Genomic DNA, 26,957 nt, shown 5'->3' with positions numbered 1-26,957 from the left:
TTCCAAAAGTCAATATACATTGGACAAATTATAGTTAACAAGAATGAAACGTTGCAATAAATGTAAGATTCAACCCCATGTCAATCTGAAAGATCTGGGATGAAGTTTTCATCAATTTTTTGACAGATTACACTAGGAGGGCTTTACAAGCAACTAGTGCCAAAGTCAAACATGTAACACTTTGGAAGACCTGAGATAGCAGTTTACAGTAGGCCAAGACCAGGACAAGCCATAAACAAGAAACCCTGGTCTGGCAGGTTTGCAAAGATTCCTTTTTCATCATCCATATTAACCTTGAACTCTTAAGAACAGTCGAAGGAGGAGGAAGCCTTTGAATTTTCAGTCCACAAGATCGATTGAAAACAACTATTGAAGGAGATCAAGGAATCCTTGGATGGAGCTTCTTGTGGATTCGATTATTGAGGAGAAGCTTAAGTATTAGCAAGGCCAATACCTGCATACCTTAACATTTGTTTGCTTGTTTCACGGCTCATACAGCTGGAATCACATATCAGGCCTGCTTTTTTTGGAGTAGAGGAAACTAGTTATTGCCTATTCTCCATACTCACGGATAGAGATTGGAATCCCGTCAAAGAGTCTTCATGATTACTCCTGACCAAAGGAATGTGCTTGGAACCTGGTCGCCTCTTTAAAGCACGAAGAGTGATTGGAGCAACTTTATCTGTCACTAATCGAGGTGGCTCTATGGCTTCAGTTGACGATCCTGGCCTGCTGCTACTAGATATGATAGCTCTCCTCGATGAGCTCCCCCCTCTGGTAAATATTGAAGCTTGACCATGTTCAGGTTCTGTTTGAACCTGCCAACAAAGGGTAAAACAGTTAATCACTCAATCAAACATGATGGTTCAATTATTATTCCAGCATAGCACAACATCAGCCCAGTTATACATACCCTCAACTTCTCTCCTCAGATAGCAATGCTACTTTCAGTAAGGTCACTATCCAGTCTTCTGTACCATATCATTAAGAAAATAGTTACATAAACACATAGGACCATAGAATAATATGATACACGCACTTTCAGCAAGGTCACCATCCAGTTTTCTCAGTTGTATCATTGGCATACAATAGTTACATACATATACTGGACGCTAGAATGATGGCATGCTGCAAGCATCACAGGATATCACAACTGCAATTTCAAGCTTGCTAGGTAACTGACTGTGAGCAATATTGTTTTTTAGGTTTCCGAACACCATAGTAATTTAAAAAACGATTTTACTAAGAAATTAGTCCACTAGCCAATTCAGCTCTGTCCACCTTGTAGGAAGCCGGAGCTACTCAAAAGATAGAATGATTCAATGTCTAACAAAAAACAAGGTCAAGAGACGTAAAAATACAGATGAAAATAGCCACTGCAATACTTACACTGGCAAGAGGGCTGATTCCAGATAAAGACTGCACACGTGCTAAGCCTTCTTCAGCATGAATTCCAACATCAAATAGGGACTGTCCAGTTAGAACACCATTTTGAGAGGCCATGAAACTCCTATCAGTACGAATTTGGTATCCTAAGCACAGAAACTGTGCCCTAAGGGGTGTGTTTCTAAAAGGGCAAAATACAATCACTACAGAACGATGCCCATTGTAGTTGACAATTGCTAACAACCTTGTAGACCTGCCATCGGACCTGCCAAGCTCAAGAGCCACGCTAGACTGGTCGCAGGATCTGCACCAGCACTACCAGGAAACAGACGCAGGGTTATTTTGAAGCTGCGGCAATTCTACTAGGGCCCAAGAAAACAGGCACAAGGCTGTTTTGACGCTGTGCCATCACCACAGGGGCCAAGAAACCACAGAGGGGTCTGTTTGTAGCTGCCCAATGGATCCAATGGCTCCAAGAACCTGTCAAAGGACTGTCTGAGGCTGTCCAGTATGTCACAGAGGATGCCCAGCAGCCCCAAGAAGACCTGCTCTGCGGCTCCAGGTTGCCCCAGTTTTTTGCTTTCACAGAGATGCTGATTAGGAGGCCAATGCAGTTGTAAGAGAGGGCAGGACAGCAACTCACAGCTGGTATAACAGTAAACCAGCTTCTGGGACTGATACCAGATTTCCTGGACTACTTTTGCTGCAACAGCACCTACAAATATGTAAGAAACTGTCAATCAGCTCAATCTATCAATTCAAAGTTTTCTGGGACAGCAGGAAGTGTATTATTCCTACACCGGGATGTGTGGAAAATACATGGAGGACAAAGGCCCTGGAAACTGCTATGGCCTCTTATATGGTAGGAGCAAGAAGCTACCTCTGATCTTATTGCTCATCTCAATAGAATTTGTCTGGTCTTCGTGCAGCAAACATTTTGAACAGATGCCCAACCAAGGCCTTAAAAACAATTACTCCCTTTGAGGCTTGGTATGACAGAAAACCCAGGTTGACTACTTTAGGGTGTTTGGCTGCACAGACTAGGCACACATGCCTCGTCAGTTGACAAGGCCATTACATTTTTGTAAGCTGTAGCAGTGAGAGAAAAGCTTACCGTCTCTACAATCTTAGACCACCAGGAATTTTGTCAGTAGAGATGTCTTTTGCAGAAAACTCAGATCAGTCCATGATTGAGTTTGATAGATAGCTGCATACAGGTTCTTAGGATGTGTTTGAAGGGTTACTTCCAATGGCAATGGCAATTGAAGGCATTTTGGAGCAGCCAGTAGAAGATCAGAATATTCAGCATTGCACATGCTGATGCACAGCAGCCTTTGAATGCTTCCAGGAGCAGCCTATCACACATGACGATGCGAAGGAGGTTGTCAGAGAGGAGGGAGCCGCTCCACAAGAAGCTAGAGCAGTCCCTAGGTGGCTGCTACAAATCCTGCAGGACAGCAGACTTTCAGCCCCCCTCTCCAGAGTTGAGATCTGTACATCAGGATGGCTAGAGGGGTATAAATCTATTTCCATGTGATTTGAGGATGTAGCGGTTGGATGTGGATGATGGAGACTTGGTTCCTTTTAGTGCGTGATCATCCCCTTTGTATTGTGAGAATCAACCTATAGCCTTCTTGTGATAAGGCTAATAATCAAAGACTTACCCTTTGATTTTATTGGAGTGGTCTTCCGTCTTCTTTATCTCTCTTCTCCCGTGTGAGCTTCCTCTTTGTGCAATCGCATGTCATGCAACATGGTATCAAAGCACGGTGGCTCCTTGAATTCTCATCCTCTGCCGTATTGGAGCTCCCTCCTCGAGTTCCTTCATCTATCAGCCTCCACCAATTCCAACCTCTACCCCCTCATATGGAAATACCTCCGCCATTGCCCACTTCACCGCCTCCTTCTCCACCACCGCTCCCGGAATCTCCATTTCCATCTCCGCCAGTTTCTCCCCGAGCTTCCTCCGTTAATTCCCTTGGTCCCATTCTCTATATGAACTCTGGAATCAAACCGGAGCCTATGGAAGAAGATCCACCCCAAGCATCCACCTCACAACAGCCCCCTCGGGAGCAATGGCGAGGCAAGCGCACAGCATTTTTTGGCGGGCCTGGATCTGAATTCATGAGAGGTAAATTCCAAACTCACTTCATTGATGGTGACCTTGATGAGCAAACTGATCTGCAGAAACGGCTTCAGCACAAATCCTTCCCTGGATATATTTTAAATATTGATGCGGTCTCACCACAGGCAATGAAGGATATTCTCAAAATATTCTACGGACACATGATGTCATTAGTCACGATCTATAGATGGAATCCAAGAGATGCAGCAGTTGAAACCACCAAAGGTTTCACCGGTGTTATTGCTAATTGGTGGGAGTTCTTATCAGATGAATCCAAAGAGCAAATCTTTGCAAGTGCTGATGCCAATAATCAACCTAATGCCCCAGATTCCCTTATAGCAGCAATCTCCAATCAATTTCTTCCTACTTTCACAGATGATCGCGCCCAGGCAGCAAATGAATTTTCTGCTCTCAAGCTATGCGATCTTTTTCAGTTGGAAGCCTACAATGCACATGTGCAACAGCTGGTTTATAGAGCTGGTATATTTTCTGACACCGCAGCAAAGCGTCATTACCTGTACAGCTTACCGCACCGACTTGAAGAAGTAGTCATGGTGGTCATCGAAGCGCAGACGAAGATTGTCAACATTGACAATCAACCGACTGAAATTCACAAGACAGTCGCAGATTATACTTTTGCTAACCTATTCCAGATGGTCCAAGTATATATCCGTCGACAATGTACAGAATACACTCTCCGACGCAAACTTAAAAAAGTTGGTATTGTTTCACCGGCCATATGTGAACAGTTTGTGGGTCACCAGAATTTTTGCCTTTAAGTTCTAAGTATGGTCGTCCTCCTCGGCGATCCCATTCATCAAAATCTCGCCCTTCTAAATGTTCATGTGGGACCTCGAACTTTCCTAAAATTCGAAGGCTCCGATGGCGTCGTCGCTACTCTAGAAGGCCTCAACGTTTTCTTCGCTGCCGCTCTTTCCAACAAAACAAATCCACAGGATGTTTTATCTGTGGCAAGAAAGGCCATTTTGCTCGTGACTGTCAGGAGAAGCCCCGCAATCCACAGCAAAAACAACTGAAAGGTTTCTTCGCAATGGTAGCACACCCCGAACAATGGGAAGTCATTTCCCAAGGTGAGTCTGATGAGTCTCTTCTAGAATGTTCTGAATCAGATACTCCAGAATGTCTTCATTGCCAGATACATGCTTCTCCAACATCCGAAGATGACGACCCCAATGTATATAGCCTGATGAATCTTCCTCACCGACGACAACCTTTCCATGTTGATATTGAGATTTCCTCGGGAAGTTCTGATGGAGAGCCCCCAGAAGAACCTCCTTTCCCAGAGGTTTTTGCTCCAACTTTCGGTCGAAGCAATTCCCGTGGTCACAGCAGAGGTCGCGGACGACACCCTGGGTTTTCCCATCGAAAATTTTCATCTTTTGATTTACATACGTCCGAAGATCTTTCTGATTCTTCCTTTACTCCTTCTCCAAGTAGAAGACTACCTTCAACAGATCTCTATTCCGGACCTTCGATCTTTCGGCTTCTCCACAGTGTACATGACTCCTCCCCTAACTTCCTTCCTCCCCCTTTCTGGAAATCCCCAGTCACCACTCTCTCTGCCCCTGCTCCTCTGATCCAATCTCCTCAACGAAACTCCTGTTTCGACCAATTTGAGAGCCTTGGCATCAGCATTGATGGGCTTCGAACCCACCTAAAGACGATCACTGACAATTGTGCCAAGCTTCAAAATTCCATCGACTCATTGGATCGTAAGGTTGGTGAACATTTGACTCAGTGCAAGCTCTATACTGAACCAGTTCCGAATGTGTTATCTCTTCAAGATTTCTTTTCGTCGCCAGCACCAGCAGTCCGAAATCCTATGAAAATTTGGTTAGTAAAAGTTCAGCTCAAACCACCGGGGGTACCTCCTTATAATTTGGTTGCTTTAGTAGACACAGGGTCTGGATTCAACATCTGCAAATACCGAGCTCTTCCTGTTTCTTCTTGGCAACAACTTGAGACCCATGATCAGATGCGTGGTTCGACAATGGGTGGCGGGCTTATTGCATGCAAGAGGTATGCATCAGAAATCCCTATCACTATGTCTGGGCATTCCACCACTATCAGTTTCTATCAGTTGGAATCCCAAGGGGTAGATCTGGTTATTGGTAATGCTTTTCTCAACCAACATCTCCCATTCGGATTTTCTACTAAAGAGATGGTCCTTACCATAAATAATGTCTTGGTACATATCCCTGCAAGGGAATCTCTCAAACGTGTCCTCAAGCCGTTTGAAGAGGACCTAGAGATTGTCCGACAGTGTTCTTCCCCAGTTGACCTCCAATATCTCAAAGCTCCACCCGAATATGATTCTACTCCAGATGCCTCTCCAAATCTTGCCGAGTCATTTAGCCCTCAAGATGCTCAACAACCCCTTCAAGGAGCTGAGCTCGACGACTATATCAACAACCTCCTCCAGGTAGAAAACAGTAAGCAGCTCCGCCGAACTGTTCATACTCTTCATATGATGACAGCACTGCAGGATATGCAACAGAAGTTCATTCGTGATTGCAGTAGTGACTCACCTACGGCTTTCAAAAAAGTGTTCCAGCATCAAGTCGACCTCCCTCTTTGGGAAAACTTGAAACCGTTCAAAGAAAGCCCATATGGGTTTACCCAAGCCGACCGACAATTGTGCAATCAGGAAATCCAAGACCTCTTGGATATGGGTCTCATTGAACCGTCCCGCTCTGAGTGGGCAGCAGCGGCATTCTATGTAAATAAACACTCCGAGCAGAAGAGGGGTAAGAAGCGTCTTGTCATAAATTACAAGCCACTAAATAAATGTCTTTTGTCCGTTTCTTATCCAATTCCCAACAAAGAATATCTTATGCAAAAAATTTCCGGTGCTACAATCTTCTCGAAGTTCGACCTCAAGGCAGGGTTCTGGCAAGTGGGTCTTAATCCTAATGATCGACATAAGACAGGATTTGTAGTTCCTCAGGGCTTCTATCAATGGAATGTGCTGCCTTTCGGTCTCAAAACCGCTCCTGTAGAATTTCAGAAGTTCATGGATTCCATATTCAGTCAGCATCACTCTTTTTGTCTAGTTTATATTGATGACATACTAGTATACAGCAAGGATGTCCATTCGCATCTCCGCCATCTCCAAATTATGTATGATCTCATCAAATCCAAAGGGTTGGCCCTTTCTGCCAAAAAAATCACCCTTGGCCAAGAAACGATTGAGTTCTTAGGAGTCCACATCCACAAGGGTAATATTCAAATGCAGCAACATGTCTTGAAGGCCCTTCTTGCATTTCCGGATGAAATCAGGGATCGAACTCAACTCCAAAGATTCCTGGGATGTCTAAATTACATATCCCCTTTTTATAAACAGTTGGCCAGAGATCGGCATCTTCTCCAACTCTGTCTCAGAAAAGATGGTCTGACATGGGGCCCACCGCAAACAGAAGCGGTGCAACACATCAAAGAAAAGGTTCAACAGTTACCATCTCTCACCATTTCATCAGCCACAGCACAACTAGTAATTGAAACAGATGCATCTGACCATTTCTGGGGAGCAGTCTTACTTGAAAAGACACCCACTGAAGAAGTTGTATGTGCCTACCGGTCAGGAACTTTCCAAGGTGTTGAGCTCAATTACCATTCAATTGAGAAAGAAATTCTAGCAGTCAAAAGGGCAATTCAAAAGCTAGAACTCTTTATCTTAAATAAAGAATTCCTCATCCGCACCGACAACCAGAACTTCAAGACGTTCTGTACCCGTCGAATTGATAAACAGATTGGCAGGGGGCGCTTAGCTCGCTGGCAGGAATTCTTTACCATGTATGATTTCAAAGTAGAATGGAAAAAAGACTCCTCAAATGTGCTCTGATTTTGGCTTCATGGCTAGACCTTTAATCTGGACGTACAAACACAGAGCAATGGACAAGTGGGGGTCCGTGAGAGACATTTTGAAATTAGGATAGACTACTGTATAAACAGGCTCTCGATTGAGGCTACCATGGATGATTCCTATGCGGGCATCTTTAATATTATAGTGGCGAGTATCTACCAAACTGACCATGCAAGTAGCATTTACACCCATGCGAAAAAGCGGTTCTATAGCTAGGATAAAGCATCCATAATGTATATACTTATATCCAGAAGACTGAAAAGAATCAATCTCGTGGGGAGTAAAGAGAGGGAGATAAACACCAGTGGAACCCTCATCAGCCACATTGACCACTACTTCGGATACCTTCACATGTTTGAGGTCCTTGAAATGGAACGCAGAACTTGTAAATATCATCAGCATTGATCGTTGGCATATTCCATGCCGCCTTGTTGTCCATAAGTTCGGTAGATGAGGAAGCAGAGGAAAAGGGGCGGGGAGCAAAAAAACGGGAAGAGAGGGATCGAATCACCATGGCCATTTTGGGGTGGAGAACTTTGTGATAAGGAATCCTCAAGTGGGGTGGCTCAACCTCAACACGGCTCTTTGCCTTTAACGGGGAGCTCTCAATACTCTCTTGGATCTTCTTACACACAGGCTCTGATACCAAGAAGGATGGGTGATACCAAGAAGGAACAATGATAGGAAGACGTAGATCTGAAAAGAGAAAATTAAACGGAGTAAGAGCGAGAACCCATGATGATGCCGAGGGGTAAGGAGAAGACGAAATCGGGAGACGAAGCGTGAATGAAACAGACGTAGGCAGGAAAGTCGGTAGGGGGAGAGGTGCGAAACAACGGGGAAGACCAATCGGGGGCAAAGAACAGGACGTAAGAGATGGAGAACGGTGGAATAGTCATGAAGGAAAACTGAAAATAGGAAACTGAGAACAAGGGAGTTTGGAGCAAGGAGGCTTGAAAGCTGGATATATTTCAAAAAGCTGAGGATACAAGAGCTCTCGGAGGCAGACTCTGCCTACAAATGAGCCAAGGGTGCTCTTATATAGGAAAAGATAAACTGGAGCGATGAACTGTAATCCACTCTGAGCTGCCATGAGTGGAGGTTAAGCTGTAATCCACTCAGAGCTGTCATCCATTTGTTTGTACAATGAAAAGATATGGAAAAGACATAAAGGTGAAGGTCTTACTCAAATATGAGCAGTGTCTAGTCACTTTATGATTTTTATTTAATTTTGAACAAGTGTCATGGTGAAGGTCTTATCCAATTGAGGACAGTGTCTAATCACCATGACCGAGACATAGGACTTCTGGTTGTTCAGTATCAAGTGGAAGTAGTAATCCGCCATTGTGAGTGTCCCAATAAGGTGCTCCTTCACGGGAGAGCATGTCTGGGAGCACATTTGAGGAGCCTTTTTTCCAGATCTACCCCTTGGGATTCCAACTGATAGAAACTGATAGTGGTGGAATGCCCAGCCATCCCCCTATTTTGTGGGGGGGTGAGCCCTCTTAATAGGGCCATGGGCAGCCCTAGTGGTGGGTCCGCCCACCTAGGCTGGTTGGCCCTACTACTAGAGGCGGCCCTCTTCTAGCATAGCCGACTAGGCAGGTGGGGCGCCTATATATAGGCACCCCACTCCTCCTTTTGTGCATCATCTGGTGGAGCAGCACATCAATGCAGTTTGGTGCCTGGTGGAGCAGCCAGAGTAGCACCACAGGAGCAGGGTTGTGGAGCAGTCCATCCACTTTGTGTGCCTCCAGTGTTGTGGTTGTTGAGCTGACCAGTTGAGCTCTCGAGCAGCCTGCAGAGATCCCTTGCAGTTCTCTTGTTCCTTTCTCTCCTTCTCAGTGTGGTGTGTGTGTGAGGCGTGCTCTCTCCCATTCATTTCCGCTGCGCTTCTCACACTTGCAACATCTCGTAAAGTTGCAGAGCCTATTTCTCGGTGATGCCTCCCTAGTGAAGGGGATTGAGTATTTCAGGGAAGTTGCCACTCAGCTGTTGTTGCAGCATTTTCTTTCTGTCTTGCAATCCTTTATAGCCAGCAATGAAAGGTCCGATGATTCCAAGGCTGCTGTTGTTCGTTCTAAATTCGCAAAGAAGGTTCTTGTATGCTACTTCCTCTGTCTGAATTAACAAGGGCTGGTTTAAGAGGAACAAGAGGATGTTGATACACATTGGGATGAGACACTATGTGATACCAATGAACCTATCAGTTTTGAGGATACTCAAGACAGTGAGCATTGGATGAGAGCCATGAAGCCAAAATTGGATTCCGTGCAAAAAAACAATACGCGGGAAATGTGGATTTGCCCACTATTGGGACAAAGTGGGTGTGCAAAATCAAAAGAAAATATGATGGTACCATTAACATGCACAAGGCAAGGTCGGTTGCCATGCATGATGCAGGTGGACCTTTCAATGCTGTCATATGCAGTTTGGCTATTGGATGCCTCATTTATCAACCACATTCTTCGTTCAGTGTATCCCAATTGAGCAGCTACATGCACAACCCCAAGACACCGCATTAGAGTGCTATACACACGTTTTCAGGTATTTGCAAGGTACTCAATCTCTCGGTATGTTCTATGCCAGGTGGGGTAGCTCTAACTTGAATGCTTTCAGTGATTCAAATTCGGCTAGGGATTATGATACCAGACACTCCACTAGCGGAAATTGTTTCTTTATTTGGTTAAGCAAGAAACAATCCATTGTGCCAACATCATCATATGAAGCTGAGTTCAAGGCAGCCTTTACAACTACATATATGGCTCAGGAGATTGATGGCAGATCTTCATGGTGGTTTGCAACCATCTACTCCCATACTCATTGACAATCGTAGTGCCATTACAATGGCATGGAATTCTATGTTTCATGCATGCACAAAACACATTGAGTTACATTATAATCAAAGAGAGATTGCATGCAGGAGAGATCAGTTTGGTCCAGAAACTACTCCTACACCAAGAGATTGTCGCTGCAGGGGGTGTTGGAAACATTGTAAATATTTATGGCACTAGACACTCTAATAATTAGTTAGAAGGGTAAGGGACATTTTTACTTACAAGGTTCAACCACAGTTGGCAACCACAGTTCGTCATTGAGTTTAGGAGTGTGTTGGGTTTTAACCCTAGTCTGGATTGACCTATGGTTTTGTCATGATGACAACCCTTTGTATTCTCATTCTTAAAACTTTAGTTTTGGCGAATGTTTCACATTTTGCTTGCTCCATGCATTGTTCTCCGCCTCTCTCTCTCATGTGATCCTACTACAAGGCTGTTAATTATTGTTTCTCAAGATGTTATTGTCAACAAATAGTTATCTGAGTCTCAACTCCACCATTAGGTCCGTCGGATCCGACAAAAGGTAAAGCTATTATACAATTAAACAGACATTACACATGAAGTTTTTAAATAGTATGGGGCTGCCTTTAAAGACTTGTTCCAATGGCAAAGGTGACTACCATCAAGACAATTATTGCCATAGCTGCACACTAGAATCTACCCATTTATCAAATGGATGTGAAAAAAGCTTTCCTAAATAAGTATATTAATGAAAAGATCAACATGGAACAACTTTAAGGTTATGCAGTCCTAAGCAAAAGAGCATTTAAAACACAGACTCCACAAACCCTTTTCTGGACTATAGCAAGCACCAAGATAATGCGATGCCCAATTGATGCATTTATGTGTATGGCTTGCTTCTTACAAGTTCTTGCGGGAAACTGATTGATAATATCGAGGGGAACTCACTGATGATACAGCTCATAGGTAGCTTGGTCTATTTGAACATAAGAAGACCAGATTTGAGGTATGCCATCAGAGTTATCAACCAATAGATGCAAAAGTCAAAAAGAGCACATTTGCTAGCATCCTGCGAAGTGCTAAGATATGTCAAAGGAACCATTAAATCTAATGCCTTTGCAAATGTAGATTAGGAAAGCAATACGAAGGTCAATGAGTCGTATGTTTTGTCTCAGTTCAGCAGCAATCCCGATTCCCTTGGCAAAAAGCAAGTTGACACTGGTGTTAAGCTCAACTGAAGCTGAATACCGAGCAACCACAAACACAGCATGTGAAGCTGCTGTTCCACGGACTCTTGTTAGAGGTTGACTTATTTTTATGAAATCCGACACCCATTCATGGCCAAAAGATGTTTACTTAGTCCTTGATAGCATTCCTAATTCTCAAGATAGAGCACGATACTAAAGCCACAGAGGAAAGATTTTTCAGATAAATACAAAACTGTCCCTTTATGGGGTTGAGAGTTGAATTTTGGAAAGCATGCAACGTTAGAGTCTAAATACGAAACTGTCCCTTTATGGGGTTGAGAGGTGAATTTTGGAAAGCATGCAATGATAGCCTATGGATTACACCTCGTTACAGTAGGTTTCCTATTATTTTCCTTGCATGTTGTCACAACAGCGAAGGAGCTCTGTCTCTTAACTTATGAGCTGGTTCACTTCAAGAACTTAGTATCACACTCTCAATATATCCTTCGTTTAAAGATGGACACCATTGCATCATTAACATTTGTTGGCTCCAAGGCATATTAAGCCATTTGGATCTGTATACTAGAAGAGCAAGAGGCTGTGTAAGGTCTTTTTCTCCAATTGATCATGCATAGCAGCCTTAATTAGGACAGCAACTAGCAACAATCAGAGCGTCATGGGTGTGTCATGGATAGCAGCCTTCATTAGGACAGCAACTAGCAACGATTGGAGTGTCATGTGTATGTTAATGATGCCAACCAAGAAGAGAGCCCCAAGTATTATTTGTGGGGCTGGGTCTTTGAAGCCTTGTGACCATGCTGCAACACTTCTCATATCAAATCTTCTTGTGATAAGCAATTGTGTGAGGCAACCCAACCTTACATATGTGGGGTGCAAATTGCACTTTGGATGCTTTGTGTACAGGCCTCTACAGTCATCATGCATGATTGAAAGAGGAGATACACCCGTTGCAATCTTTTATTGGCCCAAGGCAGATAAAACGTGAATGCCATATGGCCTCTGCCATCTTGGCATACATCAGAAGCAAGGTGCCGTTATATTAGGAAAAGGCAGCATTGTCTGATAGAAGAGAACTATCGAATATTTGGTTGGATCTAATCCATATTGTTGAAGATGATTGGGAGAGACAAGCTCAAGCTTATCATGGGATATCGTAAGAGCAGCATCAATTACTGTCAAGAGCCTAGATTCACGATAAATTTTCTCAAGTGGCATGTGAAGACCTATTGAACAATAATTCCTCCTCCAGCTTGGGATCGCATCCTCCCTTTTTCTTAACCATAAAAATGACTAGTTCTATATGGTATCCATTTACTTCCATTTCTCAAGTGGTGGTAGTTATCACCTCATTCTTTATCACACTGCTGTTAGATTGATATTCACATAGGATTATGCACGTGTGTGTATGTGTGTGTGTGCACACGTGCACGTGCGCGCGAGCGCACGCATGTGTGTGTGTGTGTGTGTGTGTGTGAGTGTGTGTGTGTGTGTGTGTGTGTGTGTGAGAGAGAGGGAGAGAGAGAGAGAGCATGCAAATTGATTAACAAAAAAATTTTAATTTATAAACTCTTAATAGATACACGGACACTTCTAAACTACTGAGTTTACAATCAGTCTGCTGACAGAGGTTGCCTTCAGAGTGCTGCACTCAGTAGTTATAATGTATGTCATTTCTTCTGCAATGCTGCTGAATTACAAATGCTTATGATACAGACTGGGACATTCAAATACTATACTGACCACATCTTTTGCAGCCATGCCATCAAGTGCTGGGCTCTTCAGCTTGGGTGTTTCCAATGAGACTTGAATGCCTGCACCAGTCAATCCTCCAGTAAACCTACGTTGAGCTCCATCTGCAGCATCAGAATGTCTTGGCAGCTGTTGGCGTCCATCTTGTCCTGCTTAAACAAATGCTAGACTGCTAAAGGGCTAGTTATGTTCCAACATTGTTTGCCCTGTTTGGACTTAACCAAAACAAAAGATAGCTCAATTTTAAGGCATCACTGAACTTACTTCTAGCACGTTTCAGAAACATTTTCATAGGAGTACCATATATGCAATCTTACTAACTGAGAATTACTGATGACCCATCCCAATTATAACCAAGAAAACAAAGTCGTTGAAAATATATTAGAATAAAGAATGTTTATTGCACTTACCTGCATGATTGTGCACGTGAATTACCCACACAAGAATTGAAAATAACCTACTATGGAAATATGTAATGTAAATGCGTAGTGCTGAAATCGACCAAAGGGATCTTAAGGCTTCTGTCTTTGGCAGGACTTACCTGATACCATCTCAGGAGCAGCACCTGCTGTCGTAATGTTATTGCTTGGCCCTGCGGTTCCAACCTAACCAGAAAGTTGGGATAACTGTAAGCTGCGGAAAACATTTGGACATTCCACTTATCTTATAAAGTCCATTGACATGCATAATTATTACAATAAATGCAGCTTCCCATCATGGCCTTTGCCTACACAATGTGAAGTTTGAACCATATACTATGACATCAGTTGACAACACCCAAAGTAAGAGCAGCACATGCAACTAAAAATGTCTTTCTAATACAGTTTTCTATCACTTCTCTGAGTTGAAAGTTGGACTGATATGAGCAAGGCTACGTCTAGAGAATCCATAGTCAAATGCAGTCTTTCAACAACTACTAGGATCACTGAAAGGAGTCCAAGGAAAATATTTAGATGACAACACGTTTGGAGAATACACAGCCAAGGATAGAAACAGTTGGCATAAACTATTTGGTTACAACCTGAAGGAAAAACTTAAAAGAGAACCTTCTACTCATGTATGTTCGTCACACCAAGCCATAATTCATCACAGAACATGCAGTACGTGGTCTCATATGTTGTCCCCTTTAATAATGGTGTCTTTAACATAAACCAACATGCTGAGTTTCTATGGCTTTGACTACAAATTCCAAGAACCAAACTGAGAGAGAAGAGCTGGTTGGGTAAATGCACCAGTGACGATAAAGAGGATTAGCATGAACCAGGAGTTGCAACTTAATCTCAAAAGATATTTGTAATCCATTCATAGGTTCGTGTGTAAATTAATTAGGCAGCTCAACAATGGAGATCATAAATCCAATTTACCTTATCACTCAAAAGTTTTTGAGGATGGCCAGCGATTTGAGTCTGCTGATATTTGAGAATGGTCCAGTCAAAGACATAATCAAATTGAAATCCTGGAATATCCGTTCTGAATAAGCGAGATTTAAAATGACACATATATCTAGCACACCCCCCCCCCCATTCCCGCACCCACCCACACACTTTTTTTTTGGGCAGGTGAAAGCCATGTATCCTTATATTACAAAGAGCAGTCCTCAAAGAGGGGACCTACTATTACACATCAAAACATTTTATTATAAGACAAGTGTGTGTGTGTGTGTGTTGTTGTTGTTGTTGGTTTTTTTCTTTTTTTGGGGGGGGGGCGGGGGCAGGGGGCTCACACACATAGAGAGAGACACAAAAACACCCCCCCCCCCCATAAGACTAGCATATACAAATTAAAATTTTCATAAAACAAGCAAAACAACAAAGGAGAGAGAAGTAGAGATAAGGGAAGATGGGAGATTGTAAGCGCCACTAGAAAAACTTAAGAGTAAATGAGAATAATCTTTAAAAAATAACTTAGTAAGTAAAGCTACAATTATGTTCTCATCAGTACTCAAGCATAAACTGAAATCTAGGTTTTGAAAGATTCTAGAATCTCTTGGGTAAGCCCATTGCTTACTAAGCTTTAAAATCCCCACCCAAACAACACAAAAATTCAACAAAAAAAAGAAAGATAATAAAGCGAAAAAGAAGAAAAAGGACACACACACACACACAGAGAGAGAGGGCATAAGGTTTCAGTATGCTGTGAATTATTTTTTAGGATGTCCACAACAAGGCCTTCTCTATTGGGTTTATAAAGTTCTTGTTACCAGTTTTAATGGTTGTACCCATGACAAGAAGGTTGTTTAATGCCTTATTAATAAGTTGTTACGTACATCTGCAGAAAAGATTAGTTGGCGTGAAGCAAGCCTGGAGTCTAGGAGTCAAAACTTCACAAATTTGAAATGCAAATGATCGTCAAGATGAATGGATGATTACTTTGCCGCACCTGCAATGGAAGCCCGTGTGTAGAACCACTGGAAAATGTGAGTGCAATGCAACCGCTTGCAAATGCAAAGCGATGCGCAAACTCTGTGTGTGCATACATGTGTGTGTGTGGGGTGTGTGAGTGAAATATTTGTCATATAGTCAAATCTTCAGCTGATGTACTTATGCGCTCCCCATTCAAGGGAAGCCATTGTGTAATATAAAGCATAACTATTTCCACCAAACAAAAAAAAAAGATTAAAAAAAAGAGAGCACATGATGTGCTCGACAGCAATGTCTTCATTATTTCAATTTTTTAGCTTTTATGGAGCATTGGAGTATATCGATAGAGGAGGAGGATGCCCATGATTTGATTGGGGGAAGGGGGGGGAGAGAGAGAGAGAGAGAGAGAAGACTCACACAAGAGCTGCATGGATCTTTTGGGAGGACACTTGTAAGGCAGTGCTCATAAACGAGTCGATGTTAACAAGGCGTCTAAATATGCAAAATGAGAACCAGCTCACATGATCTAGAAGTGGAGAAGGAAAGGTGGGTAAGACCTAGGGTCCCAAGGGAAGAAAGAATCTGTAAAATCTGCCCCACAAGGGAGGTGGAAAATGAACAGCATGTACACCTAGATGTCAGGCCTACGCCCACATCAGAGAAAGATATGATGACGACAGAGGCAATCTGAAAAACCTATTAGATAATGTAGTGGAAGAGTCCCTAGAGACTAGATCCCATAGGGAAAGGGTTAAGTAGCCCATGATCTCACACAATGAGATATCTTGGAATCCAAAACTTCTTTCCTTAATCTGTACTTAGCATATGTGTGCAGCACGTAAATGGACAATGCACAAGAGAGATGTAGAACCAACAAAAATTATATCTCCGTCCAAGATGACACAATACAAAAGCAATGTCCAGTGTGTCACCCTCTAGTAGCTAAGTGCTATCTAGATGTGAACCCATATACATAAACAAGAGTTGCTGTGGCACTCCCGAAACACTTGGCCTGTGCGCTCCCTATGAACGATGTGGGCCTCATCATCATGCCCCACAAACACACCTTCAAGCTGACCCTCCCGGACAGCCAAAACTAACGCAGTGCTTTACCTAGAACCTTCACCTCCTCATTGCTCCGAAATGCAGCCAAAGGTGAGGCACAGGCTCTCCCTTTGATCCGTCCTCCTTGCTGCGCTGATAGACAGCCAAGTGATGAAGACTTTGTGAGCTCTTTGTCTACTCCAAACAACCCACTCCCTTGCTCCTGAACTTGCCCTTGAGGCAGGCTCTTTGCAGCTCCAATCCGCTCCAAAACTGGTTCTCCAATGGATGATAAATGAGCCCCAACTCTAACTGCGAGCTTCTGCACCATCGAAGCCCCTTCCCACTAACTCTCACCTGATATAGCTCCCCTGCTTCCCCCCTCCACCTCACCCCTTCCTTGCGCCTCTGCCCTCATCCATTCCACGCCTCTTTTCCAGCTCTTCCCCACGCCTTTTGCCTGGCCACTGGAGCACTCTTGGTGCTGTACCAGCCTGTGTAGCTGGACTGAGGTTGTAACAACCCTCGCCAGGTCTGGTCAACCCTAGACCCTGGTGGGGTATCCACGTCAGCTCCATAACCAGAAACCCTAACAGAACAAGGACCAAGCCCGCAAGAAACCCAGACATCCGCTATAGACACAACCCATAAGGGTTGGCTCTAGCAGCTCAACTCCCAGCCGTAGGCTCATCCAAGCCAACCCCAAGCTAGAGGTCTAAATCACCTGGAGAGAGCCAGCCAGCCTCAGGGTCCAGACTTGCGTCCTATACCACAAGGCTCTCTGGCCAGCAGGTCCTGGTCATTGAGGAACGCATCCTCAGGACCCCCACAACTGAGTTGCATGAGAACACAAGAGGGACCTAAGATCAGGTCAGTTTAGTCAGCAGACCTGCTGTGTCAGTTTTTCACTGAGCAGGGTCGGCCTGGTGTGGTCAGTTCTGATTACTGACCAGGTCAGCCTGGTCAGGGCAGTAGGTTGCCTACAAAAAGAGGCCACAAAGCCCCAATTCTCATCCACAGAAGCCCTTCATAAAAGGAACACAGGAGTAGATTTTGGGCATTCCTTGTCAACAAGACCAGGCTGCCCTTTGCCCAGCAGATCGCTGGATGACTGTATCTCATGTCTGGATTATTTTGCCACCCTTGTGGTTGCTGTAATCTGAGTATTGTTGAAAGTGCATGTGCTGCTCTAATTTTTGTTAGAAAATTACCCAACAGAGGGTACGCACAGCAGAAGACTTATAGTAATGCCCAGGAGCTCACACAGTGTGGGTGTGGGGTAAGGAATCACAAACTTCTTTACTTATGTGCATTCAATAGATGTGCAGACTCATCAATAGACAATGAACCAGCCAGATAGAGAAACCACCAAAATATATATTTCCGTCCAAAACTATGGACACAATACAAAATAGATAGATCCAGAGTCCCACCAATGGTGTGGTCCTCTGATCTAACCACAAGGTCCTTCTCCAATCTGCTGGCTATCTCTAGACTCGAGCCCGCGTGCTCCACCTCCAGCGTCTGTAGACTTTCCGTCTGTTGGAAAGGTCACCTCCCGATCTGTAAGCCCCCAAATGAGGAGTGCGTGGGGGAGGGAGACCTAGGGCAGAAGATGCCCAGAGAAGAAAGAGAGAGGAGGCTGCCACATGGGCAGCACCTCACAAGAGAAGAAGGCTGCAAAGGACGGAACCTGTGGAAGGAGCAGAAGGCAGGGACAGCAAGCCCTAGATCTGACCTGGCAGGGCGCGATGACATCAGCAGTGTACGGCGTAGGACACGTGGCTGGGAAGAGAACCTGGCAGAGGGCAGAACCAGCAGGCCTGGTGCAGCAGGAAATGTGACTGTCAGTGGGCAGAAGGCAGGCCTTTTATAGGCTGGATACCTGCCTTGAATGGAGGGCCAAAGGACCCTGGAAGTTTGGGCCAAAAGCCCTGGGTGGTGTGCCCTTTTAGGGCTGGACCAGCCACAAACTGGTCGGCGAGTCTGGTCGGCCAGTCTGTAACAGGCTGGTCGGTTTTTTGCCAGCCCCCTTGGGGCCTATAAAAGGAGAGGCCCTAGGCCTCATTTCATATCCAACGGTTCAGCAGAACCAGCAGCAGACAGGAGCAGCCAGAAGACATTTTCTTGGGCCTCATCTTGGAGGTGAAGGAGAGTAGAAGGTGTGCTGCAGACTGAGCTCTCAAGGGCTGAACCTTGGCTGTCTCTCAGGACAGCAAGGTGTTGTGATCTGGACGGAAAGTCTACAGAAGCTCGAGGTGGAGCACGCGGACTCGAGTCTAGAGATAGCCAGCAGATAGGAGAAGTACCTTGTGGTAAGATCAGAGGACCACATCATTGGTGGGACTCTGGATCTGTCTCTTTTGTATTGTGTCCATATTTGTGGACGGAAATATATATTTTTTGGTGGTTTCTCTATCTGGTTGGTTCATTGTCTATTGATGAGTCTGCACACCTATTGTATACACATAAGTAAAGAAGTCTGTGATTCCACACCCACACCGCACACTGTGTGAGCTCCTGGGCATTACTATAAGTCTTCCGCTGCGTGTACCCTCTGTTGGGTATTTTCTAACATGGTATCAGAGCCCAAGTAGGAGGCTCACAGATGTGGGAGCCTGAAGGCAAGGACCTTGCTGAAGGACGACCCTGATTCAGAAGCTCTAGGGAATCGACTTCCACGACTGGAGGATTGTGCCCTTGCGAGAAGGAGGGTGACTCAGGTTCAGTCAGGTGCGTTCAGAGTTCTGGTTTACTGAAGTGAGTTTGGTTGACTTTGCTGTGTGGTATAAACAGCAGAGATGTCGACCTCTACAGCCTCTTCAGCCCCTGCTTTCCCTTCCTCCTCCCCCAGTTTTCTCTCTTTCACTATCCCTAATTTTGGAGAGTCTGGGAACCTGGACGGGACTAATTACCCGATCTGTAAAGTGAAGATCCGGAGTCATTTAGTAGCTCGGAAGTTGTGGAAGCTGACCACGGGAAAGGAGTCAAAGCCGGAGGACATGGTGGACAGTAAAGGGGAGGTACTCATGGCAGTAGACAGAGAGGAGCTTGAAGCTTGGGAAGAAAGAGATGCCCATGTCCTGGCAATAATCATAGGGACTATGGCGGACTCCGTTCTTCCGCATATCCAACTGGCCGAGACGTCAATAGAGGCGTGGGCCACCCTGAAAGATCTGTACGAGACAGACAATACCTTCCGGATCGTGCTTCTTCAGCATCAACTCTACAATCTTGATATGGAAGAAGGAGATACGGCACATAGCCATTTGACGAAGGTCAAGGTGGTGAGGGATCAACTGGCAGCAATTGGTCACAAGACAGACTCATGCCATCTGGCCTTGATGATACTGAGGAGACTGCCTCGGAGTTTCAAGAGCTTTGTTACGGCTGTGACAGCAGGACAGAGGACCAAACCTCTGACGTTTGAGGAGTTGTGTCCATTACTGCTATAGGAGGAAGCTCGCGAGAAGCTCTACAACGAGGATAAAGATGACAAGGCGATGTTGGTGAAGGATTCCGCTAGCAAAGTAAAGGGCAAGCCTAACGGTGGCAAGTCCAAGCAAGATGACTCTGACGATGAGGGGACTTCGAAGAGGAAGCACAAGAAGAAGTGTTTCTATTGTGATACGCCCGGACATTTTGCAAAGGACTGCAGAAAGAAAAAGGCGGATCTGAAAAACAACAAGGAGTCTGACTCAGATTCAGAGGAAAAGGCCAAAGCAAATGTGGTAATCGAAGAGTTATTCCTGGTGACATCACCGAGTGTTACCGAGGTCAGATATGTTGATCCAAAAATCACAGTGAGGATGTCTGACATAGAGATGTGGGTCGACGAGGAGTTAGATGCCTTTGTGTAGCTGTTGATCCGATAAGGTTTTTAGCATAGTCTCAAGAGAAGTAAAACACAAGGACATGGAGATGATAGCCATAGATTACTTCACCAAGTAGGTAGAGGGGAGAGCCACCGGGGGTGGATTCCATGGAAGGCCCTGGGGTCTCATGGTCAGATGGATGCTGGAGTTCAAAAGGGGACAGTACAGGATTACACAAGCGCTTGGTGGATGCCTTAATGAGAGTTTGCTTTCAGAGTGAACATTCAGGCAGTACAACAGTCTGGTATGTATTTGATATTCTACATTTGAGCCTTTATAGCATGCTATGGAGAGACTCTGCTCTTCATTTGTCTCAGGTGATAAGAGATTGGAAGGAATTGGCCTTCCTCGAAGGCAGAAGGGAAAGTATTGGTGCTTCTTCAAATCTTGGACGCAAATTGCTAGAAGGTGATGGACAAAGAGTACTGAAGCCAGAAGAGTACCTGCTTGAGAACTCAACGAGAGTTCATGGTCCAGGTTATCTGGAAATATTCATTGGTTGCAGACCTTGCCAAAGGAAGGACGGGTTGAAATAGACCCTCAGAGCATGGTGCCTGGAAGACTCCAGGTTGTTCACTCATTATGAGGGGGACGACTGAAAGATCGTGACAGCTGGATTGCTCGAGTTCAGAGGCGGGAACGTGACTGAAGGAGGTGGTGCCAGGAGGTGCTACCAAAGATGGACCTGTGTACCAAGATGGTGTGCGGAAGCGGAACCGGACTTGGTGGAGCAGGAGCCACTGGATGAAAAGCCAGGAAAAGATTGACACCAAAATGTTCCAGAGGACTATGACCAGGGAGTCACTGGAGCATCTTCATCAACGTGTTGGCATTGGGCTGAGATGTGTCGGTGAGAGGGGGTGTTGGAAAGGTCACCTCCCCGTCTGTAAGCCCCCAAATGAGGAGTGCGTGGGGGAGGGAGACCTAGGGCAGAAGATGCCCAGAGAAGAAAGAGAGAGGGGGCTGCCACATGGGCAGCACCTCACAAGAGAAGGAGGCTGCAAAGGACGGAACCTGTGGAAGGAGCAGAAGGCGGGGACAGCAAGCCCTAGATCTGACCTGGCAGGGCGCGATGACATCAGCAGTGTACGGCGCAGGACACGTGGCTGGGAAGAGAACCTGGCAGAGGGCAGAACCAGCAGGCCTGGTGCAGCAGGAAATGTGGCTGTCAGTGGGCAGGAGGCAGGCCTTTTATAGGCTGGATACCTGCCTTGAATGGAGGGCCAAAGGACCCTGGAAGTTTGAGCCAAAAGCCCTGGGTGGTGTGCCCTTTTAGGGCTGGACCAGCCACAAACTGGTCGGCCAGTCTGGTCGGCCAGTCTGTAACAGGCTGGTCGGTTTTTTGCCAGCCCCCTTGGGGCCTATAAAAGGAGAGGCCCTGAGCCTCATTTCATATCCAACGGTTCAGCAGAACCAGCAGCAGACAGGAGCAGCCAGAAGACATTTTCTTGGGCCTCATCTTGGAGGTGAAGGAGAGTAGAAGGTGTGCTGCAGACTGAGCTCTCAAGGGCTGAACCTTGGCTGTCTCTCAGGACAGCAAGGTGTTGTGATCTGGACGGAAAGTCTACAGAAGCTCGAGGTGGAGCACGCGGACTCGAGTCTAGAGATAGCCAGCAGATAGGAGAAGTACCTTGTGGTAAGATCAGAGGACCACATCATTGGTGGGACTCTGGATCTATCTCTTTTGTATTGTGTCCATATTTGTGGACGGAAATATATATTTTTTGGTGGTTTCTCTATCTGGTTGGTTCATTGTCTATTGATGAGTTTGCACACCTATTGTATACACAGAAGTAAAGAAGTCTGTGATTCCACACCCACACCGCACACTGTGTGAGCTCCTGGGCATTACTATAAGTCTTCCGCTGCGTGTACCCTCTGTTGGGTATTTTCTAACACCGTCCAGTGTGTTCTTCTCCACCTTACTGCCTGTGAATCAGCCTAGGTGGGCAGCCCCTGCCAAGCTTTGTCTGCAGCACACAGGTCCCCTTGGTCCTCCTGAATGTAGGCCCCAAGATAACTGTTCCACTGCTCCAACCTGCTTGTGAATGGCTGCTCCAGAAGATGATGATCTCAGCACCTTGCTGCCCTAGAAGACAGCCAAGGTCCAGCCCTTCCTGGCTAAATCTGCAGCCCTTGTTGCACTCTCTCACCTCCTCTAGATAGGCCTAGAGAGTAGGCTCCCTGCTGCTCCTTTCTGCCCTGGAACTGCTGGCTATGCTGGATAATGAATGCGGGCTGGAGGCCCTTCTTTTATAGGCCCAGGGGCCTGTCATAAAAACCAACCAGCCAGCTTCATACTGGCCGACCAGTCTGCTGCTGGTCCAGCCCTTTAAGGGCTCACAAAACTAGGGCCCTTTGGCCCACACTTCTAGGGCCTTTAGGCCCTCCAATCTGGGCAAGGGCCCAGCCTATATAAGGCATGCCACTGCCCACTGGCAGCCCCATTTGCTGCTCCATCTGGGCCCAGCCATGTCAGCGCCTGTTCACCCTGCTCTCCTGACCCGCCTGTACCGCACCTTTGCTCCAGCCTTCTGGTCATCTGCATCTGCTCCGTACCTTGCTTCCAGCCCTCCGTACTGGCCTGTACAGTTGTGCTGTCCGCCTGCACGTCTGCTGCAGATACTCGCGGCCCAAAGACCTCGCTCCAGGCTCTCCAGGATGCTCTTGAGCAGTGCTGCCCACATGACAGCCTTGCTGCTGTCCATGTGGCAGCCATCTCTTTCACTCTTGGCTGTGAGGTGCTGCCCATGTGGCAGCCCCCTCTCTTTCACTTCTCTGGGCATCTTCTGCCCTCGGTCTCCCTCCCCCACACTCTCCTCATTTGGGGGCTTACAGATGGGGAGGTGACCTTTCCAACAATTTTCCATATCAGATTGATTGTCCTAATGCTACTAACTGTGAGATGACTGTGACAAGGACATCATATTTCTTGACATTCTTCATCTTAGCTCCTACTATTGCCTGAGTTTGGCAGTTGGATCAATTGTTGAGATATTTATTCCTACACATTTCTAGGATTTTGATATTCTGTTATTTGACTCCTGATTCAAGGAGAAAATCATTGTAAACAGCAAGCTGTTGTTTCTAGATTTTAATTTCATCGGGAACACAAATAAGGCATCATTGGAATAAAGCACTCCCTCCAGGGAGGCAGCGCTAACAAAGGCATTTTACCACAGTTTACCCTTGGTAGAGGGGGGGTCCTATTTCACAGCCCATGCGGTGTTATTGTTTCTTACATTGGAATAAAGCACTCCCTCTTAGGGAGGCAGCGCCAACAAAGACATTTTACCACAATTTACCCTTGGTAGAGGGGGGGTCCTATTTCACAGCCCATGCGGTGTTATTGTTTCTTCATTCCTCTTCTTCTAAACCCCATCCTCTTGTGTGAAAGTTTGAAGTTAAAGCGGTTTAAATCATATTTTAGTTTGTCATTTCCAAGGGTTAACTAGGTCATTCACTGGAAATCACTTTGGAAAAATATGCTGTGCCAGGCAGTATGAAAACAGTACTGATCACACTCCACACATACACACACACAGAAGGGGAGGAGGGCGACTGATCAGGGGAATTATTATATAAAATAATAAAGTGGACCCAGCTACTTGTGCATGGGCCAGCTGAACAATCTGCTCTCTGTCAGCAGATTTCTCTTCACATACGCCCATAGCTGTGGGAAATTGCCAAACTCGTAAAACTGAGCTTATTCTGGCAAGCTATAAAGCTGTAGCTTGCCAAGCTTGAGCTTGCTCAATACTCTGGAGTCATTAAAACAATTGACCTTATGAACACCACTTGTGCAGCATGGTAAACAGCCTTGCAAAGTTCGATAATTATGAAACTCAACCTAATTTTCCACTCACAATCCTCTCTGATGCAAGGAGCTTACAAAAAATATAAAAATACATTAGCAGATAACTCAAAATAATTCTGGATCCCTGACACAGACAAACACGCCCTGTAACCAGACTCAAAATAATGTCAAACACAAAGACATGCACGTAGTTTTGGTTTGAAGGAGCAATATATATAGCTGCACTAACCTTCACGAATAAAAAGGTCTCGAAAGATTCTCTTTAGATAGGCATAGTCTGGTCTGTCATCAAAGCGTAATGACCGGCAGAAATGAAAATAAGAGGCAAATTCTGATGGATAAGACTTGCACAGTACCTGACACAAACGTTCAGTCTGCTTCAGTATACTTCATGAGATGCACAAGCTAAATTTACAAGCAAAGTCAAAAAAACAGAAAACTGGACAGGCAAAACCTCAATGGGAGTGGTCATCTTCTTTTCACTGATCTTTTCATACTTCTGCTTTTTGGTGGCAGCCTTCAAACCCTGCCAAGGAAGACTGATATAAACAGTCCATGAGAGCCAATCAAGGAAGCCCTCTATTATTTGAACAAACAAGGTTTACAACTTCAATGACAGGGTCAAGGCTTCTGTAAGCTAAAGAGATTTTTACCTGCCTCGCAAAAAGTACATGAGCACATATCCAAGAGATTCCAAATCATCTCGCCTGCTTTGTTCTGTTTTGTGAAAGAGGTTTATAAGAAATTGAACACCAATGTTAAATAAACCCAATTTTGTGTTGGCCAGAGAAAGTAAGGCCACAATTACCAATTCCAAGGTGTGTGTTGATACTCGCATAACGTGCCGTCCCAGTCAAATTTTTGTTCTCCCTGGATCGGCATTCAAGGAAGACAATATCAAGCACACAAACCTGCAAAGAGAAATTCCTCTCCTACTTTGGAATGAGAGCCAAGTGTAACCACTTCTAAATTTGAACCAAGACAGACACTCTGAGCATTGCAATCATTGTCAAAAGTAATTAAACCACTCCCTTGACATAAAAAGTGTTCAAAAAGCTATACCTCTGTGTCGGGGAAGGGGCTTAAAATACCTGTAAGGAATATGCTGATGTGTTGAAGGATCTCTATACTTTTTGGCAAGTCCAAAGTCGATGATATAAACCTGCAGTGAGAGCACACGTAGGTAGTAGAAACAGAATCCTTGAAATTATCATATGTCTCAAACTATGATTCCTTTCAATAAGATCACATCAAAACCCACAATGTATCCTGAATACCTGATTTACCTGATTTGCTCTCCGCCCAAGACCCATCAGAAAATTGTCTGGTTTAATATCCCGATGAAGAAAGCTCTTCGAGTGTACATATTCAATCCTATTAATCTGTTTTAACACACTCCACATGAGACTTCAAAATAACACTGAAAAAAATGCAAGCAGCGGAGAGATGAGTCAAATTTAAGGCAGAAAACTGAAGGGTGCAGCAGAAACGAAGCACTTCACCAAAACTGAACGTACCAGTTGATCTGCAAGCATTAATACTGTCTTGAGAGAAAACTTTCTACTACAAAAGTTAAAAAGATCCTCCAAGCTTGGTCCCAACAAATCAAGCACCAAGACGTTGTAATCCCCTTCCACTCCACACCATCTTATGTTAGGAATGCCAGCTACGAATAAAAACAATATAATCAAACCACTCTGCTCCTTTATCAAGGTTCTGAAAATATATGGAGAGACGGTGCAGACTCAAAGAAGGCGAGAACCCTTACTTCCGCCTTGAAGAACCCTGTATAATTTGGCCTCATAAACTAGCTGGGGATGTTTTGTCTTGACACTTTCCTGAGATCATGTTTTGCAGAGTGTCAGTAAGAAAACAAGAGAATACAAGTACTCGTGAGCACTGCCTTGTGTAGAGGGATAGGCAAAGCAAAGCATGGGCAGCGTGGCAAAGACGGGCTGGCAGCTTCAGTTAAAAAGGTGCAACACTTTTTGGCAAAAAATAAACGTAGAGGCGCAGTGCTAATAACGACATGAGCAGCAGGTTGCAATGCCAATGCCCGCAGAGCACACCTTACGTCGTCATTATATCCAAATTTTGAAAATACTTGATCAATGAGTGCATTTCCACATCCACCCCTATACTGCATGCCGAATCTATTTCGCTCTAGAAGACGGATAGGAACTTCTTAAGGTTGGATATGGCGCTTAGTATATTGAAAATACTAACCAGCCGCATGATGCGTTAGTGATCCACTTACCAACTTGATAGCAATTTCCTCGTTTGTCTGAACATTGGTCCCTGTTAAACACAGGCAAACACGGATCAAACCCAAATTCCGCCAAAATTCCCAGACGAGAAAACACGAATGCCAAATTTCTGAACTATGGCGTAAGAGAAAAAAAATGGCATGGGAATCCACGAAGGATGAGGGCAAACAATGCGGGCAGCCAGAATCGAATCGACGGCATACCTAAGTAGATCTCTCCAAAGGACCCACTTCCAATTTTACGACCGAGGCGATATTTATTGCCGACGCGGGGCTCCATGGGGGAGATGGAGAGATGGGTTTAAGGGAATTGGGAGGGAGGCATAGGAGGGGAGGGGGAGGGGCAAAGGGGAAGGAGGAAAGGTGGAGGTTTGGGCGTGGGGGGAGGGGAAAGGGGCATGATGGAAGTGGGCTTGGCTGGCAACACCAGATTGGAAAGCGGATTG

At 45.1% G+C, this 26,957-nt stretch overlaps 1 protein-coding gene across 2 annotated transcripts; it reads right to left on the bottom strand.

Annotated features, from left to right (window-relative positions):
* LOC147894274 (serine/threonine protein kinase HRR25-like) lies at positions 1-26,957 on the bottom strand. 2 transcript variants are annotated; one of them, XM_087384431.1, is made up of 14 exons: positions 26,716-26,957; positions 26,503-26,543; positions 26,014-26,083; positions 25,763-25,911; positions 25,523-25,627; positions 25,337-25,407; positions 25,054-25,115; positions 24,899-24,962; positions 24,700-24,784; positions 24,475-24,601; positions 14,514-14,605; positions 13,691-13,754; positions 13,141-13,298; positions 1-818 (listed from the first exon to the last, which is right to left on the bottom strand). In XM_087384431.1, the coding sequence occupies exons 1-14, from the start codon at positions 26,789-26,791 to the stop codon at positions 546-548; spliced, it is 1,437 nt and encodes a 478-aa protein (XP_087240557.1). In that variant the 5' UTR covers positions 26,792-26,957; the 3' UTR covers positions 1-545. The 2 variants fall into 2 exon arrangements, with proteins under 2 accessions (XP_087240557.1, XP_087240558.1); XM_087384432.1 differs by having other exon boundaries at positions 25,532-25,627; positions 26,716-26,956.

Source organism: Dipteris shenzhenensis, chromosome 14, assembly GCF_047967505.1.
Source record: "Dipteris shenzhenensis isolate YYH24624 ecotype China chromosome 14, Dip_SZ_1.0, whole genome shotgun sequence".
Classification (NCBI taxonomy): Eukaryota; Viridiplantae; Streptophyta; class Polypodiopsida; order Gleicheniales; family Dipteridaceae; genus Dipteris; species Dipteris shenzhenensis.
This window is presented reverse-complemented; position numbering and strand designations above follow the sequence as displayed.